This window comes from Xenopus laevis, chromosome 8S, assembly GCF_017654675.1.
Source record: "Xenopus laevis strain J_2021 chromosome 8S, Xenopus_laevis_v10.1, whole genome shotgun sequence".
In the NCBI taxonomy this organism is placed as follows: domain Eukaryota; kingdom Metazoa; phylum Chordata; class Amphibia; order Anura; family Pipidae; genus Xenopus; species Xenopus laevis.
This window is the reverse complement of record NC_054386.1, coordinates 63,081,004-63,098,804: the sequence shown is the minus strand read 5'-3', so window position 1 is coordinate 63,098,804 and position 17,801 is coordinate 63,081,004. Positions and strand designations below refer to the sequence as shown.

Sequence of the window (17,801 nt, the reverse complement as noted above, 5' to 3'; positions counted from 1 at the left end):
CCAAAAATCATTCCAGGGCAATGTTTGTAGTTTGTTACCCTTAAACTCATTTGGAATTTTTTTGGAAATATCTGAGAAACCATGCTTCAGTGTAGAATTTATTTAGTAAAAGAAGAGAATGAGCAAATAGAACCAGAATGCTGTCGTAAGGCGATGTAAGGATTGTTTTTATTTTCACACGGGAGAGGCTCTGGAGCTATGATTACAATGACAAGCATCTAGTATGCCTTTTAACATCAGGATTAGGAAGTAAACATTACAATTAGGACTACTCCTTAATTGACCAGCAGAGGGCGCTCTGAAATCAAGAGTCACGAGCATTGTTCATAAAGTGGACCCTGCCTGTGTGGAGCAATAAGTTTAGGAGGGGTAAAGGTGCGCAGTGTGCTGTCAAGGCTGCATCCTACAGGCTCAGTGTGTGCTCAGCCCAGATGGAGTTGGAATTCTCCCCTGTCCCAGTGAGGCTACATGCGTCTGGCCGCACAAAAGGTAATAGCAGATTAGTGTGCTTCCGCGTCTCTGTACCATAGAAGCAACTTGTTGGTTTATCACTCAGTGGGGGTCACTTATTAAGTTTGTGCAGTGCATATTTATTCGCAAATGGTTGTTTTGCCCTTCCTTTTTCCTGAACGCTAAAATATTTCACTGCTGTGCCCATCTTTCTGTTTTTTGCAAATTCGCATTGGGAAAAAATTTGCAAATGAGATGTGTCTGTGCGTGAGTACAGGCACTTTGCGAGGTTGTTGTGCGCGAAAAAAGCGTTGATAGTAACTTAAATTCGCAATTTGCTGCAACTGTTTTGCGACTATTTTCTTCACCACCAAAGTTGTGACGTAATTCAAACGCAGTGTTTGCATAAATTGCCATATTTAAAAAGCTCTTATAGACATTCGCAGTATGAAAAAAACATTCGCAAATATTTTTGCACACTCTCATTCAACTTTATTAATATAACCAGGCGCAGGGCACATATTTTCAATGTGCGAATCATTCTGCCCTGCGCAAAGTTTATAAATGAGCCCATGTGTGCTTCTGCCAGTGCAGGGCAATGCCGGCCGGGCGCCCCAGACAACCCGGTTGGCCATGTCGTGGGCCTGTCAAAACCCGCTTAACTTTTTCCAGTGGCAGACTAGGGGTAGTTGCTTATGAAGTAGGTACCTTGCCCCAAGCTTTCGAATTTACTTCGACTTTGATTCAAATTAAAAATCATTCGAATATTCAACCATTCGATAATCGAAGTACTGTCTCTTTAAAAAAAACTTTGACTTCATACTTCGCCAAATTAAAGCTACCGAAGTGCAATTCCACAGCACTTTTCTAAGTTTTTTTTATCGAATAGAAATCCTTTGATCGATAAAAATCGTTCGAATCGTTCGATTCAAACTATTAAGTCGTTCGTTCGATCGAACGATTTCTATTCGATCGTTCGATCAATTGAATACGCTAGAAATCTTAAGACTTCCATATTCAAAGTCGAAGGATTTCAATTCGAGGGTCGAATTTCGAAGTTTATTTAAGTTCGAAATTCGACCCTTAGTAAATCTGCCCCATAGTATAAAGAAGAGACTGATGTTCTGAGACAATTTGTAATTGGTTTTAATTTTTTATTTGTGTTTTTTGTGTTATTTAGCTTTTTATTCAGCAGTTCTCCAGTTTGCAGTTTCAGGATTCTTGTTGCTAGGGTCCATATTACCATAGCAACCATGCATTAATTTGAATAAGATACTGGAATATGAATAGGAGAGGATCTGAATAGAAGAATGGGTAAGAAAAAGTAGCAATAACAAATATTCTGTTGTGTTACAGAGCATTTGTTTTTGGAAGGGGTCAGGTCATTTGAAAGCTGGAAAGAGTCAGAAGAAGAAGGCAAATAAAAACTATAAAAAAAATAAATAATGAAAACCAATTGACAAGATGTTTAGAATTGGCCATTCTATACCATACTAAAAGTTAACTTAAAGGTGAAGCACCCATTTAAGTGGTAGACATGCAACGGTATTGGTACTGAAAACAATCATTACATTTTCAGGCTGAAAAGGGCAGTTTCAGCATTGTCATGTTTTTTTTTTTTCTAGTGGGTGATGGTGTCAATTTAGGATGGTGCAATTTAGGATGGTTGTTTGTGCATTAACCACTATATTGGAGGGTTTTTATTGAACCCCCCTCCCCCAGTTATTCTAACCCCAGGCCAGTGCTCCTCTTATATATACCAGGCTGGAGTATGGCATTACACAGCCATAATATTCCAGTTTCCCAGCATCGCCGACCCCACTCGGTTCTGAACATATACAACGCAGAAATTCTTTACCCATTTCAGTATTGCGTAGTGCAAGTGCAGGGGATGCCTAGGACACAATAAAATATGGCAGTGCCTCTATGAGTGTAAAATTAGCCAATGCTGGTGCATTTATCCAGAGGAATACTGGCACAGGGTCAGAAATAAGCAAACCAAATCACTGCGAGGTGCCTATTGTGAAAAAGCTATAATCTAGCATGACAAGGTACAGTATTAAATTATTATGGTTTACTAATTTGCTCCTCCCAAAACTGCGTGATGGAAAACTATACCCCAAAAATGAATACTTAACCAGCTGATTTATTTTATATTAAGTGGCATATTAAAGACTTACCTAATTGAAATATATCTATATGTATATATCAGTAAAGATTGCCCTTTTATATCTCTTTCTTCGAGCCCCCATTTCGTGAGTGTGCTCCCCAAAGATCACCTGATCGGAAACTGTAACAGGAAGAAGTGTGGGAGCAAAACACAGAACATTGTTCATTCATTGGCTCATGTGACCTAACATGTTTGTGTGCCCTTGGTTTGTTTGTGTGCACCATGAATCGTAGGATCCCAGGGGGCGACTCGTTACTTAAAATGTCAATTTTCTATTTAGGATTACCAAATAATACATATTACTAAAAAAGTATATTTTATGAAAAGGTTTCATTTTCAAGAAGCAGGGTTTTACAAATGGGCTGTTTTATGCAATATATTTATAGAGATATAATACACAAGAGCCACGAATATCCTGTAAATTATATCCTTTTAAACGGTGACTAGTGATGTCATCAGTTATAGTGAGTAGTGATGTCATTTTTGTCACATGACTTACTAAAACTTGTGTATTATAATAAGTACCCCTTGTTGGAAAATATGAGGATATTAGAAGTAACCTCGGAATTCCATGACCTGTATAAAAGCACTCAGCCGATGGTCATGGAACTCCTCTGTCACTTATAATATCCTTATATTTTACAATAGGGGGTACTTTATTCACTATATAAAGATCTACATTTTTTGGGGTATAGGGATTCTGTCATGATTTTTAATTTCTAAATTACACTGTTTACACTGCAAATAATTCACTCTACCATATAAAATTTAATTCCTGAACCAGTAAGTGTATTTTTTTTAGTTGGAATATTGGTGTTTAGGCAGCCATCTCAGGTCATTTTGTCTCATCATGTGCTTTCAGAAATGGCCAGCACTTTAGAATGGAACTGCTTTCTGGCAGGCTGTTGTTTCTCCTACTCAATGTAACTCAATGTAACTGAATGTGTTGCAGTAGGACCTGGATTTTTACTATTGTTCTTATATCGACAGGCAGCTGTTATCTTGTGTTAGGTAGCTGTTATCTTGTTACCTTCCCATTGTTCTGCTGATGGGCTGATTGGGGGGGGGGGTGATATCACTCCAACTTGCAATACAGCAGTAAAGAGTGACTGAAGTTTATCAGAGCACAAGTCACATGACTGGGGCAGCTGGAAAAATTACAATATGTCTTGCCCCATGTCAGATTTCAAAATTAAATATAAAAAAATGTGTTTGCTCTTTTGAGAAATGGATTTCAGTGCAGAATTCTGCTGGAGCACGCATATTTTCTGATGCATTTTGAAAAAAAAAACATTTTTCCCCATGAAAGTATACTTTTAAAATAACAGTAAAATCACAGGGGCAGTGGCAATGTTGTACTTTACTAAATAACGTACCATGGTCTGGCTGCTTAATTCATCATTCATCCCTGCTGTTCATTGCACTGAATTTGTGTAAGAGGGCACCAGCTTGGGGTAGAATGTAACCAATTTATGTCACCAGGGGGTGCCTTATTCACCCCCCATGTTTTTTTCTTTCATTCTCTTTAAATGTAAAGGTATATTTAGAACAAAATAAATCCTGTATATTCTGGCTTAGTTTACAACCTGTTTATTTACTCTAGCTGCACTTAGTGGTTTCTGTCTCAGTGAGCATGGCAGCTTTAAATGAGGAAGCATTAAGATCATATTTCCTGATGTTTTCCAGCACATAACACACATCAGTCAATACTAAAACAAACAGGAAATCAGACTGGCACTTTGAAACAGGTCCTTTTGCTTCAGAGTCTATGGTAGAAATGGAGCTGCAGCACAGATATTTTCAGCTTCACAATTATCTCTGGCGATGAGCAAGTTAAGTGAAATGAAGGGCAAGTCCCTGCTGCAGATCAGCCAATAGGAAAGCATATGGCAAGAAGAGATAAAGCTAAGCCATGCACATTTTGCCATAAATAGGCCAGTGCTGGTAGCAGCTGGAGGGAGGAGCAGAAGTTTAGAAAGGTTTGTGCTTAGCAGCTCCTTCTGCAAACTGAAGAGGAAGGAAGGATGAACATCTAATGGTAACACACAGAAACCCAATTGTGAGGGAGGGGTGCAACGTTTATTAGGGGTGAGAGAAAGCGAGACCACTTAGGTGCCTTTTTTCAGCGGAGCTCTTTGTGAAATGTGGTGTGATTTCTAGCAATCCCTCTCATTTTATTTCCTTGCTTCTTGTGACTTGAAGGCGTTTTCTCTTTTAATCTGTTTGGTTGTGTAACCTGCTAGTTGTGTCTTCAGAAAGCAATTTGATCGCTGAACAAGGAAGCAACTATGCTGTAAGTGTACATGTTGGGGGTCACTTTGAGATAGGGTTATTGTATCCAAATTTGCCAGGTATCATTGTGCCAGTTTGGAAGTGATTGTGCCAGTGTAATATTATGTTGGGGTCATTTACTGTCTTGTCTACATGCTCTACAATGCCTGCATTCAATGTTTTTTGTTTAATATATAAACAGGGTAGCACTCCATGGGCGATTTCGGCACAATCCGACGCAAAAGCGCAGGCATCAAGTCGGGTGCAACGGAAATAAGGTAAGCAACAGGAACGTCGGATGGTGTGGCAGCATTCGTCTGACACAACACGACTGACGAATGTAGACGCTGCATGCTGTGTTTGCATCCAACAGTCGTGTCGCGTCCGATGAACGCTGCAACTTCATCCGACATTTCCATCTCTTCCCTTATTTCTGTTGCATCCGACTTGATGGCTGCGTTTTTTTCGTGATGGTCTTAAAACTCAGAATCCAAAACCCCGGCATCTAAAAGCTCTCGAGGTCCTGTATAAGTCAATGGGGAAGGTCCCAGTGTCCATACCGATATCCTATAAGTTTGTGGTTTCTGCGCAAAAAACTCCGAAAACTAAGATTTTTTCATAGATTTATGAGTTTTTTGCGCAGAAACCACAAACAATTCAGAGTTTTCGGGGGAAGGCTCCGAAGTTTGCCCAACCCTATTTTTTCAGGATTTTTACTTTATAAATAAGGTCCATTCAGGCAATCGGAGTTGCTTGGATTTCTAATTTAGAAATATTCTGATAAATTCGGACCTTGATAAATTCGGACCTTGATAAATTCGGACCTTGATAAATTCGGACCTTGTCATCCAAGGGCTCCATGGACTTCTTTGTATAGCATAATTATTCCAATTAAATCTGGCCCTCAGATAACAAATTATCATGCCATACTCTTGCACAGCACTGATGTAGACAATGTTATTCTAAGACAAATTTTTTTATATATATTCCTGTTGTTTTTCAGTTATTCATATGTTTCATATGTTTTATCCTCCATTTTGGAATTAAATTGTTATATGTCAATGTCATGCATGTTGTGTGTTTAAACGCACCAGCCATGGGGATGGCATATGGCCTACAGTAAAGATCCGCTCATTTGGGTGTGCTAATCTGATCATTGGCCCTAGGGCCAAATGATCGGATTACAATTAAGAGTGAGGACTGCATAAACTAGCCATTGCAGTCCTCGATCTGGTGGGAAAAATCAAACCTGCCAATTTTCGACAAGATATTGGTCATATGAGCCTATCAAAGGGCCCTATACACAGATTGTGATGCCACCGGCCCAGCCAAGAATGGGGCCACTATTGCAAATTTACAGGCTAGGTATTAGCCGGTAAATTTGTAAACCACAGCCCATCTCAAAGCTGCCCCCACATCCCTCTCTCAGCTCCCCCAAACCCTGCCTACTCACCTAACCCAAACTGCCTACTCACCTAACCCAGATTCTCAAACTCCTCTCTGGCCCAACCCCACCATGTATGTCACCGGCCAGTAGGGCCAGAAGATAAAGGTGGCACTGGCAGCCCTAATTGTGACTGGTGGCCCTTGGTGCAATAAAGCTGTCTTGAGCTTTTAGCAAAGATGTCTGACTGCTTTCAATAGGGCATGAAGTGTATTTTTGACTGCTGCAGTTCTCCAACTGGTCAAAAAGTCCATAGTCCAAAGAAACACTGCATTACAACTTTATGGTTCATTTGTAGCCCAAATGTACTTAAAGGGATCCTGTCATGGGAAAACATATTTTTTTCAAAACGCATCAGTTAATAGTGCTACTCCAGCAGAATTCTGCACTGAAATCCATTTCTCAAAAGAGCAAACAGATTTTTTTATATTCAATTTTGAAATCTGACATGGTGCTAGACATTTTGTCAATTTCCCAGGCTCCCCTGGTCATGTGACTTGTGCCTGCACTTTAGGAGAGAAATGCTTTCTGGCAGGCTGCTGTTTTTCCTTTTCAATGTAACTGAAGGAGTCTCAGTGGGACATGGCTTTTTACTACTGAGTGTTGTTCTTAGATCTACCAGGCAGCTGTTATCTTGTGTTAGGGAGCTGTTATCTGGTTACCTTCCCATTGTTCTTTTGTTTGGCTGCTGGGGGGAAAAGGGAGGGCGTGATATCAATCCAACTTGCAGTACAGCAGTAAAGAGTGACTGAAGTTTATCAGAGCACAAGTCACATGACTTGGGGCAGCTGGGAAATTGACAATATGTCTATCTATGTCAGATTTCAAAATTGAATATGAAAAAATCTGTTTGCTCTTTTGAGAAATGGATTTCAGTGCAGAATTCTACTGGAGCAGCACTATTAACTGATTCATTTTGAAAAAATGTTTTTTTCCCCATGACAGTATCCCTTTAACTTTTTGGAAAATTTTGGATGAAAGGAAGCCCTGTCTCTAGCTGGGAAAGTCGACATTTAGCCCAGTTGTTATACCTTCAACTATTCTGTTGGGCTTGTTTATGTTCTGGTTCCAGAATATTTTTCCTTGTCTGCATCTCTAAAACAGCTCTATACAAAGGGATTCTGACACCTAGGGGCCTATTTATTATGCTGTGTAAAATTAAATTTGTCAAAAAATGGTGTAAAAAGCTGTGTAAAATAAATACCTGAGGTGGCTCCTCAATATGCCACCCCCCTCGCCGGCTTACCTATCAGGAGGGGAGGCATCCGAGGCAGGAACACTAGTGCGGACTAAAAGTGAATTTCTGGTTTCAAAGCAACTTTCCAACATTTGTTAATGTCCTCTGGTTCTGACTCCTGAAACAACAAGTAGAAGTAATATCTTCTCCAGGGCTGTTAATCAGCGCCTTGCTACATTGTTTTCAGGAGCAGCAGACAATATAATAAGAAAAACACTTCGCTGACAGCTGCATTTTAAACACCACTGCAAATGAATACCTCCCAACATTTTGGAAATAGAAAGAGGGACAAAAAATGTTTTGGGCCACTCCTGTTTTTGTTTGGCAGGTTATGAAAGCTTGAACACATTTCTGTGGTTTTCTGTGTTATTACAGTTTGCTAATAAAGGTTAATTGCCCTTTAAACTGAAAGTCAGTTTCCCCAAGAGACCTGCTTATCTTAAATTGTTACAATTGTTTCTTTGCTTATCTTAAATTGTTACAATTGTTTCTTTGCTTATCTTAAATTGTTACAATTGTTTCTTTGTTTATCTTAAATTGTTACAAATGTATTCAAGTGCACCTGCCACATATTCTGGGCTTTCTGCCAAAAGCCAATTAAGTTTTAGAAATGTATCTTTTTCTGACTGTTCCGTGCAGGAGATCATAGTGAAACTCTGGACATTTCAGTAACAATCTGGGACTGCGGGTTGAGCTGTCAAAATTGGAACTGTCCTGTGGAAAACAGGACAGTTGGGAGGTATGCAGATTTTTTTCAATTACTTTCCATTATATATTTTTTACCATTTTTCCAAAATCTAAGTTTAAAGTTGAATGTCGAAGGATTTCAATTCGGCAGTCGAATATCGAAGGTTAATTAACCCTCGATATTCGACCTTAAGTAAATTTGCCCCCTAAATGTATCCATTTAGAACAGTTTACAGGGTCGTCGACCCCCCCCCCCCCGGAGCTAGTTTAGAAGGTGAAAATTACACTTTACACTTCAATATTAGAAAAACGGTGACACATAGAAAATAGAAAGTAATTGTAAAAAGTCTTTATTGCTGGTGATCTATCTGAAAACAACTAGTTATTTGAAGGTGATCAACCCTTTTAAAATATTTGGGTTTGGAATAATAACAGAATTATTGAGTTACTTTGGATATTCAGTCAAAAGGTGATATGTGTATGCCATTGTGCTCTTAATTTATCTGTGTATATTAAAAATCAATTATTAGTTTACTCACCTAAAGTCTACTTGGCTCTGCTAGAGGTCTATTTGTCTTATCCTCCTAAGATTGATGTCATACTAGATAACTTCCCAGCTGTAATTAAACATGGAGTAATTTTTCCCAGAGTGAGATAATGAGTGAGCAGGTGCACAGATCAAATCCATTATTATTGTAGAAAGATGTAAAGATTATGTGGTTCCAGGTTGGCTGATGGATGTGGCAGTGAAATACATCATCCAACCTGATTTTTTGTTTAGGCAGATACTACAACATCATTAAAAACTGTCCCCATTGGCACTGCGGTGAGTTGATTTCTAGACCTGAAGATGGGGACCTGAAAGCAGCCACAAATACAAACAGCCCATGCTATTAGCTGGTTAGGTACACATAAACAATAATAAAGATTTTTTTGTGTTTTCTAGCACCTGGAGCTATTCTAACTGATGCATTGTTTAAAATGAAAGAAATGTGTATCCATATTGTAAATAATCATAAAAATCATAAAAAATTTGAACTTTCTTTTATTCTGCAGCATGATACAAAACAATAGCTTAGTAATAAACTGATTCAGTTTCATCGCATTAGAAAAAGCCATTTGGGTTCTAGATGTAAAACAGTTTATCCCCATTGATTTTGCAGTTTGAAGAAGACAAATGCACAGAATGGATGTATCTGAGCTTAGCCCTCAGCGGCAGTCTCTGTTGGATGCAATCCATCGCTTTAACACTGCCACAACAATCATGGATGAAACCATCATGGTTCCTAGCATGTTGCGGGATATCTCTCCCGTCAAGGAAGAATGTGGAGAACATTCAGACTCTAACCAAATTGCTGAGCAAAAAAGCCTCTATGAATCCTACCTACTTCTGAAATCTCTCCGGCATGACATGAAATGGGGGATTCACCAGGACAGTAAAGCTACACCAGAACACTACAATGAAAAAGAGGAATCTCCTGAGGATGAAACAAGTGATCTAGTAGACCAATTTCAGAATCACTTGAAGGGACTTTTGTCTGTACTTACCAAACTGACAAAAAAGGCCAATCTACTTACAAACTCTTACAAAAAGCAGATTGGCATTGGTGCTCCAAGTAGTAAGCATTACTCCAGAAGCATGTCTCACTAAGAGCTCTTACAGATGAGCGTTTGAAGCTGCGCTCCATTGCATTCCGTTTTTATGTGTTCAGCCGCAGGGGAGCGCAGGAGTAGATGCATTCAGTTCTTTTCAATGGGGCTGTTCTCACACAGGCGCATGTAGACGCCGAACGCAGGTTGAGACGCAACATGCTGCATTTTTCCTGCGTTCGCCGCCTACATGCACCTGTGAGAGTACAGCTCCATTGAAAAAAACTTTTTGTCTACTCCTGCGCTTCCCTAAGGCTGAATGCATAAAAACGGAACGCTGGGGAGCGCAGCTTCAAACGCTCGTCTATTAGAGCCCTAAATGCCATATTTGACTGCAATACCAACAAAATCACATCCAAATGCTGTCTCTCTCTTCAGGGAATGTTTATGGCACAATTCTTGTGAACTTTTGTATCTTTTCAGGAGTACAATACCATTTTTATTTTGCTATACATACCAGATATTTTCATAGAGATATATAATGATGGTAAATTGAAATTGTAGCTAACATGACAAAAGTAGAAATGGATTTACTAAAAAAAAAACTGAAAACATTGTTCCATACAAATATTACAATCCCCAACATAATGGATGGAATATAAGCTGTTTCTCTGTTTTTAGAAAATATCAGGCACAATTTGACATAATGTTTATATACAAATACCTATTAAACTAACTAGAAAAAAATACTATTAGCATATTGCATGTTTTGGTTTTCCCTCATGCAGCAGAGTTTGTTGCTTGCAGCCAGATGCCGGCAGCACCCCTTCCCCATGCTCATCTTACTTGCATCCAGTAATAATAACAATAATTACAGCACTTGTGCCATCTGCATTAATGGAAACATATACTCTACTTTTTTATATAAGCTCATTTAATTGGATTTATGTAAAAAAGGCTGGTGATTACAGGTGCTGCAAACTTAATCAATTGTTCCCTCAGGCGTCTCACAAAATAATTAGTGTATAACATTCGGTTTTCTTTTAGACACTCACCAAATTAGTTAGATGTTCAGGGTCATTATGGACACGCACGTCACACATTTCTCAGAGGTGGTAAAAATCAACAATGCTTTATTTCACATAGAGTAACAGACACATAACGGGTTTCATGTGTAAACATATCATATGTGTGTGATTACACACGAAACGTGTTAGGTGTCTGTTACTCTATGTGAAATAAAGCATCATTGATTTTTACCGCCTCTGAGAAGTCTGTGAAGTGCGTGTCCATAGTGGAATATTTATGTAAAACAGGCATTTAAATACTATTTAAAATTCCAAAAAAATATACATTTTTTTGTACAGACACCTGATTTCATGGACTGAAAGAAACCCAGTCTGCCTCTGCTTGCAGGATCCATTTCCTTAGTTTCATGTAACCTCCTGCCTAACCCATTGTGAAGTAATGGATTCTGTTTCTCATAGTGGATGGATTCTCTGGAAAATGGGGTGAGCTTTATTTCCAGAATCCATTACTTCACATTGAAAAAAGGTGATTGAGGGGTTGCATTACACTGTGAGTTTATGGGGGTTGGGAAATGGTTCATCGTGCTTTTATACAGGTTATGGAACTCCGAGGTGACTTCTAACATCCTCATATTTTCCAACAAGGGGTACTTTATTTATTATAATACACAAGTTTTAGTGAGTCATTTGACAAATGACATCACTACTCACCGTTTATAACTGATGACATCACAAGTCACCATTTATAAGGATATAATTTACAAGGTATGCATTGCGTTTGTGTATTATATAGTGAATAAAGTATCCCCTCTTGTAAAATATAAGGATATTATAAGTTACAGAGGAGTTTCATGACCATATAAAAACCGGAACTCCAAGGTAACTTCTAATATCCTCATATTTTACAACTGGGGGTACTTTATTAATTGTAATACACAAATTTCAATGAGTCATGTGATAGAAATGACATCAGAACTCACCATTTATAAGAGTATAATTTACAAGATATTCATGGCTTTTGTGTATTATATATATATATATATATATATATATATATATATATATATATATATATATATATATATATATATATATATTTATATATATATATATATATATATATTTTATATATATTTTTGGAAGGTCAGAGTTTATGCACTTTATTTACAAAAGCCAAACTGACTGAGCTCATGTCAAAAAGATGGGTATATTTTAATTTTAAAAGAGCCAAATTTCTGGTAGGGTGGCTGTTTGCCTTACCTGGTGAAGTGACTTTGGGCGAAGACACATCAGTGTGACTTGCGATTTATCACAGGATGGTAGCGGTATGACGATCAAAAGTCGTGGCCACAAATCGCAAGGTGTGTCTCTGCCCCTTTTTGGCAAATTTCTCACCTTGCTTGATGGTATAACTGCCCTTGCTCTACATTTTTGGGCTGTTCAATTCGGGTTCATCCCAACATTATTCCAGTTACAAACAGTAGTGATCATTTTGCTATTTGTAGGCTTTTGGAGTATAACTTTTTACTAGTTTGGCTGGAAGGTATATTTTTTTTCTTCATTTTTTCTTCTTCATTCAAGACGTTTCAAATGGAATAACTTTAAAACAAACCATCTTCCACAAACTGTTGTTTTTATCCAGTATAATGTACCATTCATATTTGCAAGGCAGTGCAGTTATGTCTTTCAGTACGATACAAGTATGGGACCTGATATCCAGAATGCTTGGAACCTGGGGCTTTCTGGATAATGGATCTTTCTGTAATTTGGATCTTTATACCTTAATTCTACTAGACAATCATGTAAACATTAAATAAACCCTATAGGATGGTTTTACTTCCAATAAGAATTAATTGTATCTTAGTTTGGATCAAGTACAAGGTACTGTTTTATTATTACAGAAAAAAAGGAAATATGTTTTAAAAATTTAGATTAATGGGGTCTATGGGAGACAGCCTTTCCGTAATTATGAGCTTTCTGGAAAATGGGTTTCTCGATAACAGATCCCATACTAACTTCTCAATGTATTCTCTTCCAACTGTTAATTAATACTGTATATTTCACAGACTTTGCACATTATTATAATGCTAGAATGCACACAGGAGCATTTATTTATGCCTTTTACCCTTTTATTAAGCAAATTTAAAATGTGAAGGCATCTTCAAAACTGTATAAGAAGTGTGTGTGTGTGTGTGTCCGACAGCAATTTCCTTTTTGTTTAAACACAATATCAATTTTAGCTGACTATTCACAATTGGTTCCTTGGTGTCTGTTTACCCAACAGCAGGAAAGTGCTGCTGTGGCAGAGCAGGACAGGGATGTGTTGCAAAGAGAAGAGGAAGTTCGAATTCTGCCTCTGATCCGCCTAGCAACATCTCTCAGCTCGTAGCTATGGTAATGCTTCCTACTTTCCAATGAATATTCAACTTTTCTAATTAGTTTCCTCTGATTGGCTGCAAACGTCTTGCCATTTCCTTATCAGCTGTAGCCACTCATGTCTAAACTTGGTGTGTTTATGCTGCACGATTATTTTATTAACCCTTTAATATCCCAGACCACACTGTGCAGTCATGCAATGCCATTTTTATCCAGTTGTTTTTAGCTAACGATAGTTAATATGCTGCCAAAAGGGAATTGGACCGGCTTCATATTTCAAAATAAAGTGCAGAGTTTTTAGAATGCTGTGTGTGTTCTGCTCATGGGCAATGGAACCTTTGTACTATTTATCTCATGTTGGAAATGGAAACTTGGAGAATTTTTTTTTCTTTTTTCAGAAATGATCTTATCGTCTGTAGACTGTAACAGCTAATTATTTAAAAGATGTTTGGACAAATACAGCTAGTGCATTTAAGCTTCCTGAGATATGAGATATCAGTTATTGAGAGGAGGGTCACAGTAGGGGATTAATTATTTAGTGAATATTAGGGTTTGATTCTTTTTTCTCCCAGTCTGCATAAGACAGGTCACAGGCTTTTGCTTGGGTTCATCATGTTACTACACGCACTGGTGCATTTTAAAGGAAAACTGTGCCCCTGAACAATGTAGGTCTCTAAAAAAAAAAAATTGCAGCTCATATTTAGAACCCTGCTTTTAACCGTGTTAAAGGGATACTATCATGGGAAAATCATTTTTTTTCAAAATGAATCAGTTAATAGTGCTGATCCAGAATTCTGTACTGAAATCCATTTCTCAAAAGAGCAAACAGATTTTTTTATATTCAATTTTGAAATCTGACATGGGGCTAGACATATTGTCAATTTCCCAGCTGCCCCAAGTCATGTGACTTGTGCTCTGATAAACTTCAGTCACTCTTTACTGCTGTACTGCAAGTTGGAGTGATATCACCCCCCCCCCAGCAGTCAAACAAAAGAACAATGGGAAGGTAACCAGATAACAGCTCCCTAACACAAGATAACAGCTGCTTGGCAGATCTAAGAACAACACTCAATAGTAAAAACCCATGTTCCACTGAGACTCCTTCAGTTACATTGAGAAGGAAAAACAGCAGCCTGCCAGAAAGCATTTCTCTCCTAAAGTACAAGCACTTAGAAGATGTACCAGTCCTGTTAGATCTCATCAGTGCAAGATCTGTGTAAAAGCACAGGCCTAGAAACAGCACCTTCACACGCATACATTTGTGCATGTTTAAGGTTGCCACCTGGTCGGTATATTTGCTCCATGTGTGCGGAGCCCCATACTTCTAGGTTAGCAGTGTCCATCGCACCAGGGGATTATACTGCTAGCATCAGACCATTAAACCATTTGTTAACTGGTTCCCTCGTCTGGGCACCCTGCCAAAAGTAGAATAGGACCTCAAAGAAAAAAAATTTCCAGTGGGCATGCCCATTTCCCAAATTCACTACAGTCATGTTTCATTATGCTAAACCTTGAATATGATCCACCAAAAACTGCCCACTAAACTACACCCCACCCCTGTAAATTGCACTTTCATGTTACTTGCTGCCCCCCCCCGGCCACAGGGCCCCTTGAATACAGTACCCTCTGTGTCCCCTCCCCCACAGCAGCCTTAGGTAATTAAAATAATGATATGTGAATATCTGCTCTTTTAAGAAGACACTTTCAGTATTCTGTTTGATGGTTTGCACTCCTCTAAACAACAAACTTATAATCATCTGGGAAGTGAAAAGTATAGATTAAAGGGGTTGTGCACCTTCAAATACACTTTTCAAGTCAGTTATATTCAGATAGTTCACCATAAATATTTTTTTTTCCAACTTCTTTCTATTCCATATGTATTTGTGACCGTTTTTCTACTATCGAAGGTTTTCATTTTTCAATTAAAAAAATGGCTTAAAGGCGCAGGCGCGCTGACGTCAGTGAATTTCAAATGTATTTAAAGGTACAGTTTTACTTTATGCATTGCCCGTGATAGGATATTGTTTCCTGGTGCTTCTGAGCCTTGTGCTATATTCTGAACCTGTTTGATTCCTGTTTTTGACCCCTGCCTGGCTATTTTGACTATTCTGACTTCTGGATTCTGTCCCTTGCCTGATTACCGACTACCTCCTCTGATTAACCCTCTGATTGACTTCCTGGTTTGACCCTTGCCTGCCTGATAACGTTTATTCTCTGCCTGCCTCGACCCGGCCTTATCTGACTACTCTTTTGCCTAAACGCCTTGTACTACGATCTTCTGTCCAAAGACTTTTGCTTTACTGTCGTGCCCCTCTGCCTATCCAGAACCCTCATCTTGCACCTCTCGTTTAAGTCCAGGTGGCATCCAAGTAAGCCGAGGGCTCCTCCCAAGGCCCAAAGGCGGTCACACTACTGGTGAAGCACGAGCCGAGACCAGGGTGCCTAGTGTTTGTTCTGGTGTTGGGTGCCGACCGTGACATTATCCCGGGCCCAAGATGGACGAAGAAGGTCGAGCTGCAGCTGCTCCGTCCACCACTGAAGCGCTTCTTACCACACTGTTACAGCGCCTGGAAGAACATGAGCAGAGGCAAGATTACCTGATGCAAGGTTTCCACAATTTGACCCGTCGACTGGATGCTTCTGTTCAGTCTCCAGCTCCAGTAGTCACCCCTCCTGTGGCCACTCCTGTGGGTTCTCCTGCTCTGTTGGGTAATGTATCCAAAACCCATGAACCCAAAATTGTGTTTCCTGATAAATTCAATGGGGACAGGTCAAAATTTTTCGTGTTCCAAGAGGCATGTAAATTATACCTCAGCTTTTTCCCCCATTCATTCACTACTGGCGAGGAAAAAGTGAGGTTCGTAATGACCCTATTACAGGGTGATCCCCAAGTTTGGGCTCTCAGATTGCCCCTCTCAGATCCTGCCCGTTTTTCCCTTGATTCATTTTTTAAAACCATGGCTGTACTTTATGATGACCCGGATCGTGCATCTTCTGCCGACTCCGCGATTCGTAAATTGCGCCAGGGGAAACGGGATGCGGAGGTGTATTGCACCGAGTTCCGCCGGTGGGCAGTGGAGACTGGGTGGAACGACATGGCGCTTCGCAGCCAGTTCCGTATTGGGCTGTCTGATTCTGTCAAAGATAGCTTGGTAAATTACCCTTTATATTCCAACCTGGATGATCTCATGTCACTTGCCATCCAGGTAGATAGGAGGCAGAGGGAAAGAAGGGGTGAAAGGGGTTCTCCTTTGCATTCTGGGTTTACCAATGTTAAGTATAACTTTTCTAATATGGTGTCCAATGTTAAGTCCCCTAACCCTTCCATGGTTCAACCTCAGGAGGAACCCATGCAATTGGGCATATCCCATCTAACCCCTGAGGAAAAAGCCCGCAGGCGTTCCCTTGGTCTTTGCATTTACTGTGGGGAAAAGGGTCATTTCCTGAATTTATGTCCTAAGAGGCCGGGAATCTTCCAAGCCTAAATGGAGAAGGGGAGCTCCATTTGGGTGCAGAAGTTTCCTCTCCCCAGTCTACCTCTAGGATTTTGATACCTGTTAAACTCACCTGGCCTACGGGCTCTGTCAGGGTGTCCGCTTTTGTGGATTAAGGGGCGGAGGGAAATTTTCTGGATGCCACCTTTGAGGCAAAATTTGGTATTCCCTTAACCCCCCTAATTCCTCCTATGAGGATTTTGGCAGTTGATAAAAAACCCTTAGGGTCAGGCCTGGTAACTAAAAAATCTGTGTCCCTTTCCATGTGCTCTGATAATCATCACAGTGAGAGATTAGCCCTTTTTATCATTGAGGGTGCGTCTTCTCCTCTTATTTTGGGGTTACCTTGGCTTCAGACCCATAATCCTCATATTGACTGGGTATCGGGGAAGATTCTTCAATGGGGTCTTAAGTGTGGTGGTTCATGTATTCCTCAGGTGGTGGCAACCACTTCTTTAGAAGGTTTACCTGCAGCATATGCTGAATATGCTGACGTATTTTCTAAGAAAGCTGCAGAAACCCTACCTCCACACAGGCAGTATGATTGCTCTATAGATCTAATTCCTGGGTCTATTCCCCCTCGGGGTAGAACATGGCAATGAAAGAGTATATAAAGGACAACCTTGAAAGAGGGTTCATTAGGCCTTCTAATTCCCCTACGGGGGCGGGCTTTTTCTTTGTTGGAAAGAAAGATGGTGGTCTACGCCCCTGTATAGATTATAGGGGTCTCAATAAGATCACCATAAAAAAACGCTATCCCCTCCCGTTAATTTCTGAATTGTTTGACCAGGTTAAGGGTGCTAGGATCTATTCTAAACTAGATCTCAGGGGCGCCTATAATCTCATACGTATTAGGGAAGGGGATGAATAGAAAACTGCATTTAATACCAGGGACGGCCACTACGAATATCTTGTAATGCCCTTTGGTCTCTGTAACGCAGCCGCCGTGTTCCAAGAATTTGTTAACGACATCTTTCGGGACCTGCTGGGGATATTCGTAGTGGTCTATCTTGACGATATTTTAATTTTCTCCTCTAACTTGGGTGAACATAGA

At 39.6% G+C, this 17,801-nt stretch overlaps 1 protein-coding gene across 11 annotated transcripts; it reads left to right on the top strand.

Annotated features, from left to right (window-relative positions):
• Positions 1-385: 385 nt before the first annotated feature.
• On the top strand, positions 386-9,991 carry thrsp.S (thyroid hormone responsive S homeolog). 11 transcript variants are annotated; one of them, XM_041574648.1, is made up of 3 exons: positions 393-489; positions 5,094-5,169; positions 9,423-9,991. In XM_041574648.1, the coding sequence occupies exon 3, from the start codon at positions 9,437-9,439 to the stop codon at positions 9,908-9,910; it is 474 nt and encodes a 157-aa protein (XP_041430582.1). In that variant the 5' UTR covers positions 393-489; positions 5,094-5,169; positions 9,423-9,436; the 3' UTR covers positions 9,911-9,991. The 11 variants fall into 11 exon arrangements, 9 of the variants coding, with proteins under 9 accessions (XP_041430583.1, XP_041430582.1, XP_041430581.1 ...); XR_005963796.1 differs by lacking the exons at positions 393-489; positions 9,423-9,991 and adding exons at positions 4,028-4,913; positions 8,212-8,252; XM_041574645.1 differs by lacking the exon at positions 393-489 and adding an exon at positions 4,417-4,658.
• Positions 9,992-17,801: the final 7,810 nt, after the last annotated feature.

Bases quoted from the DNA above. Each gene is read 5' to 3' on its own strand.
- thrsp.S (XM_041574649.1), top strand. From the start codon at position 9,437: ATGCACAGAATGGATGTATCTGAGCTTAGCCCTCAGCGGCAGTCTCTG.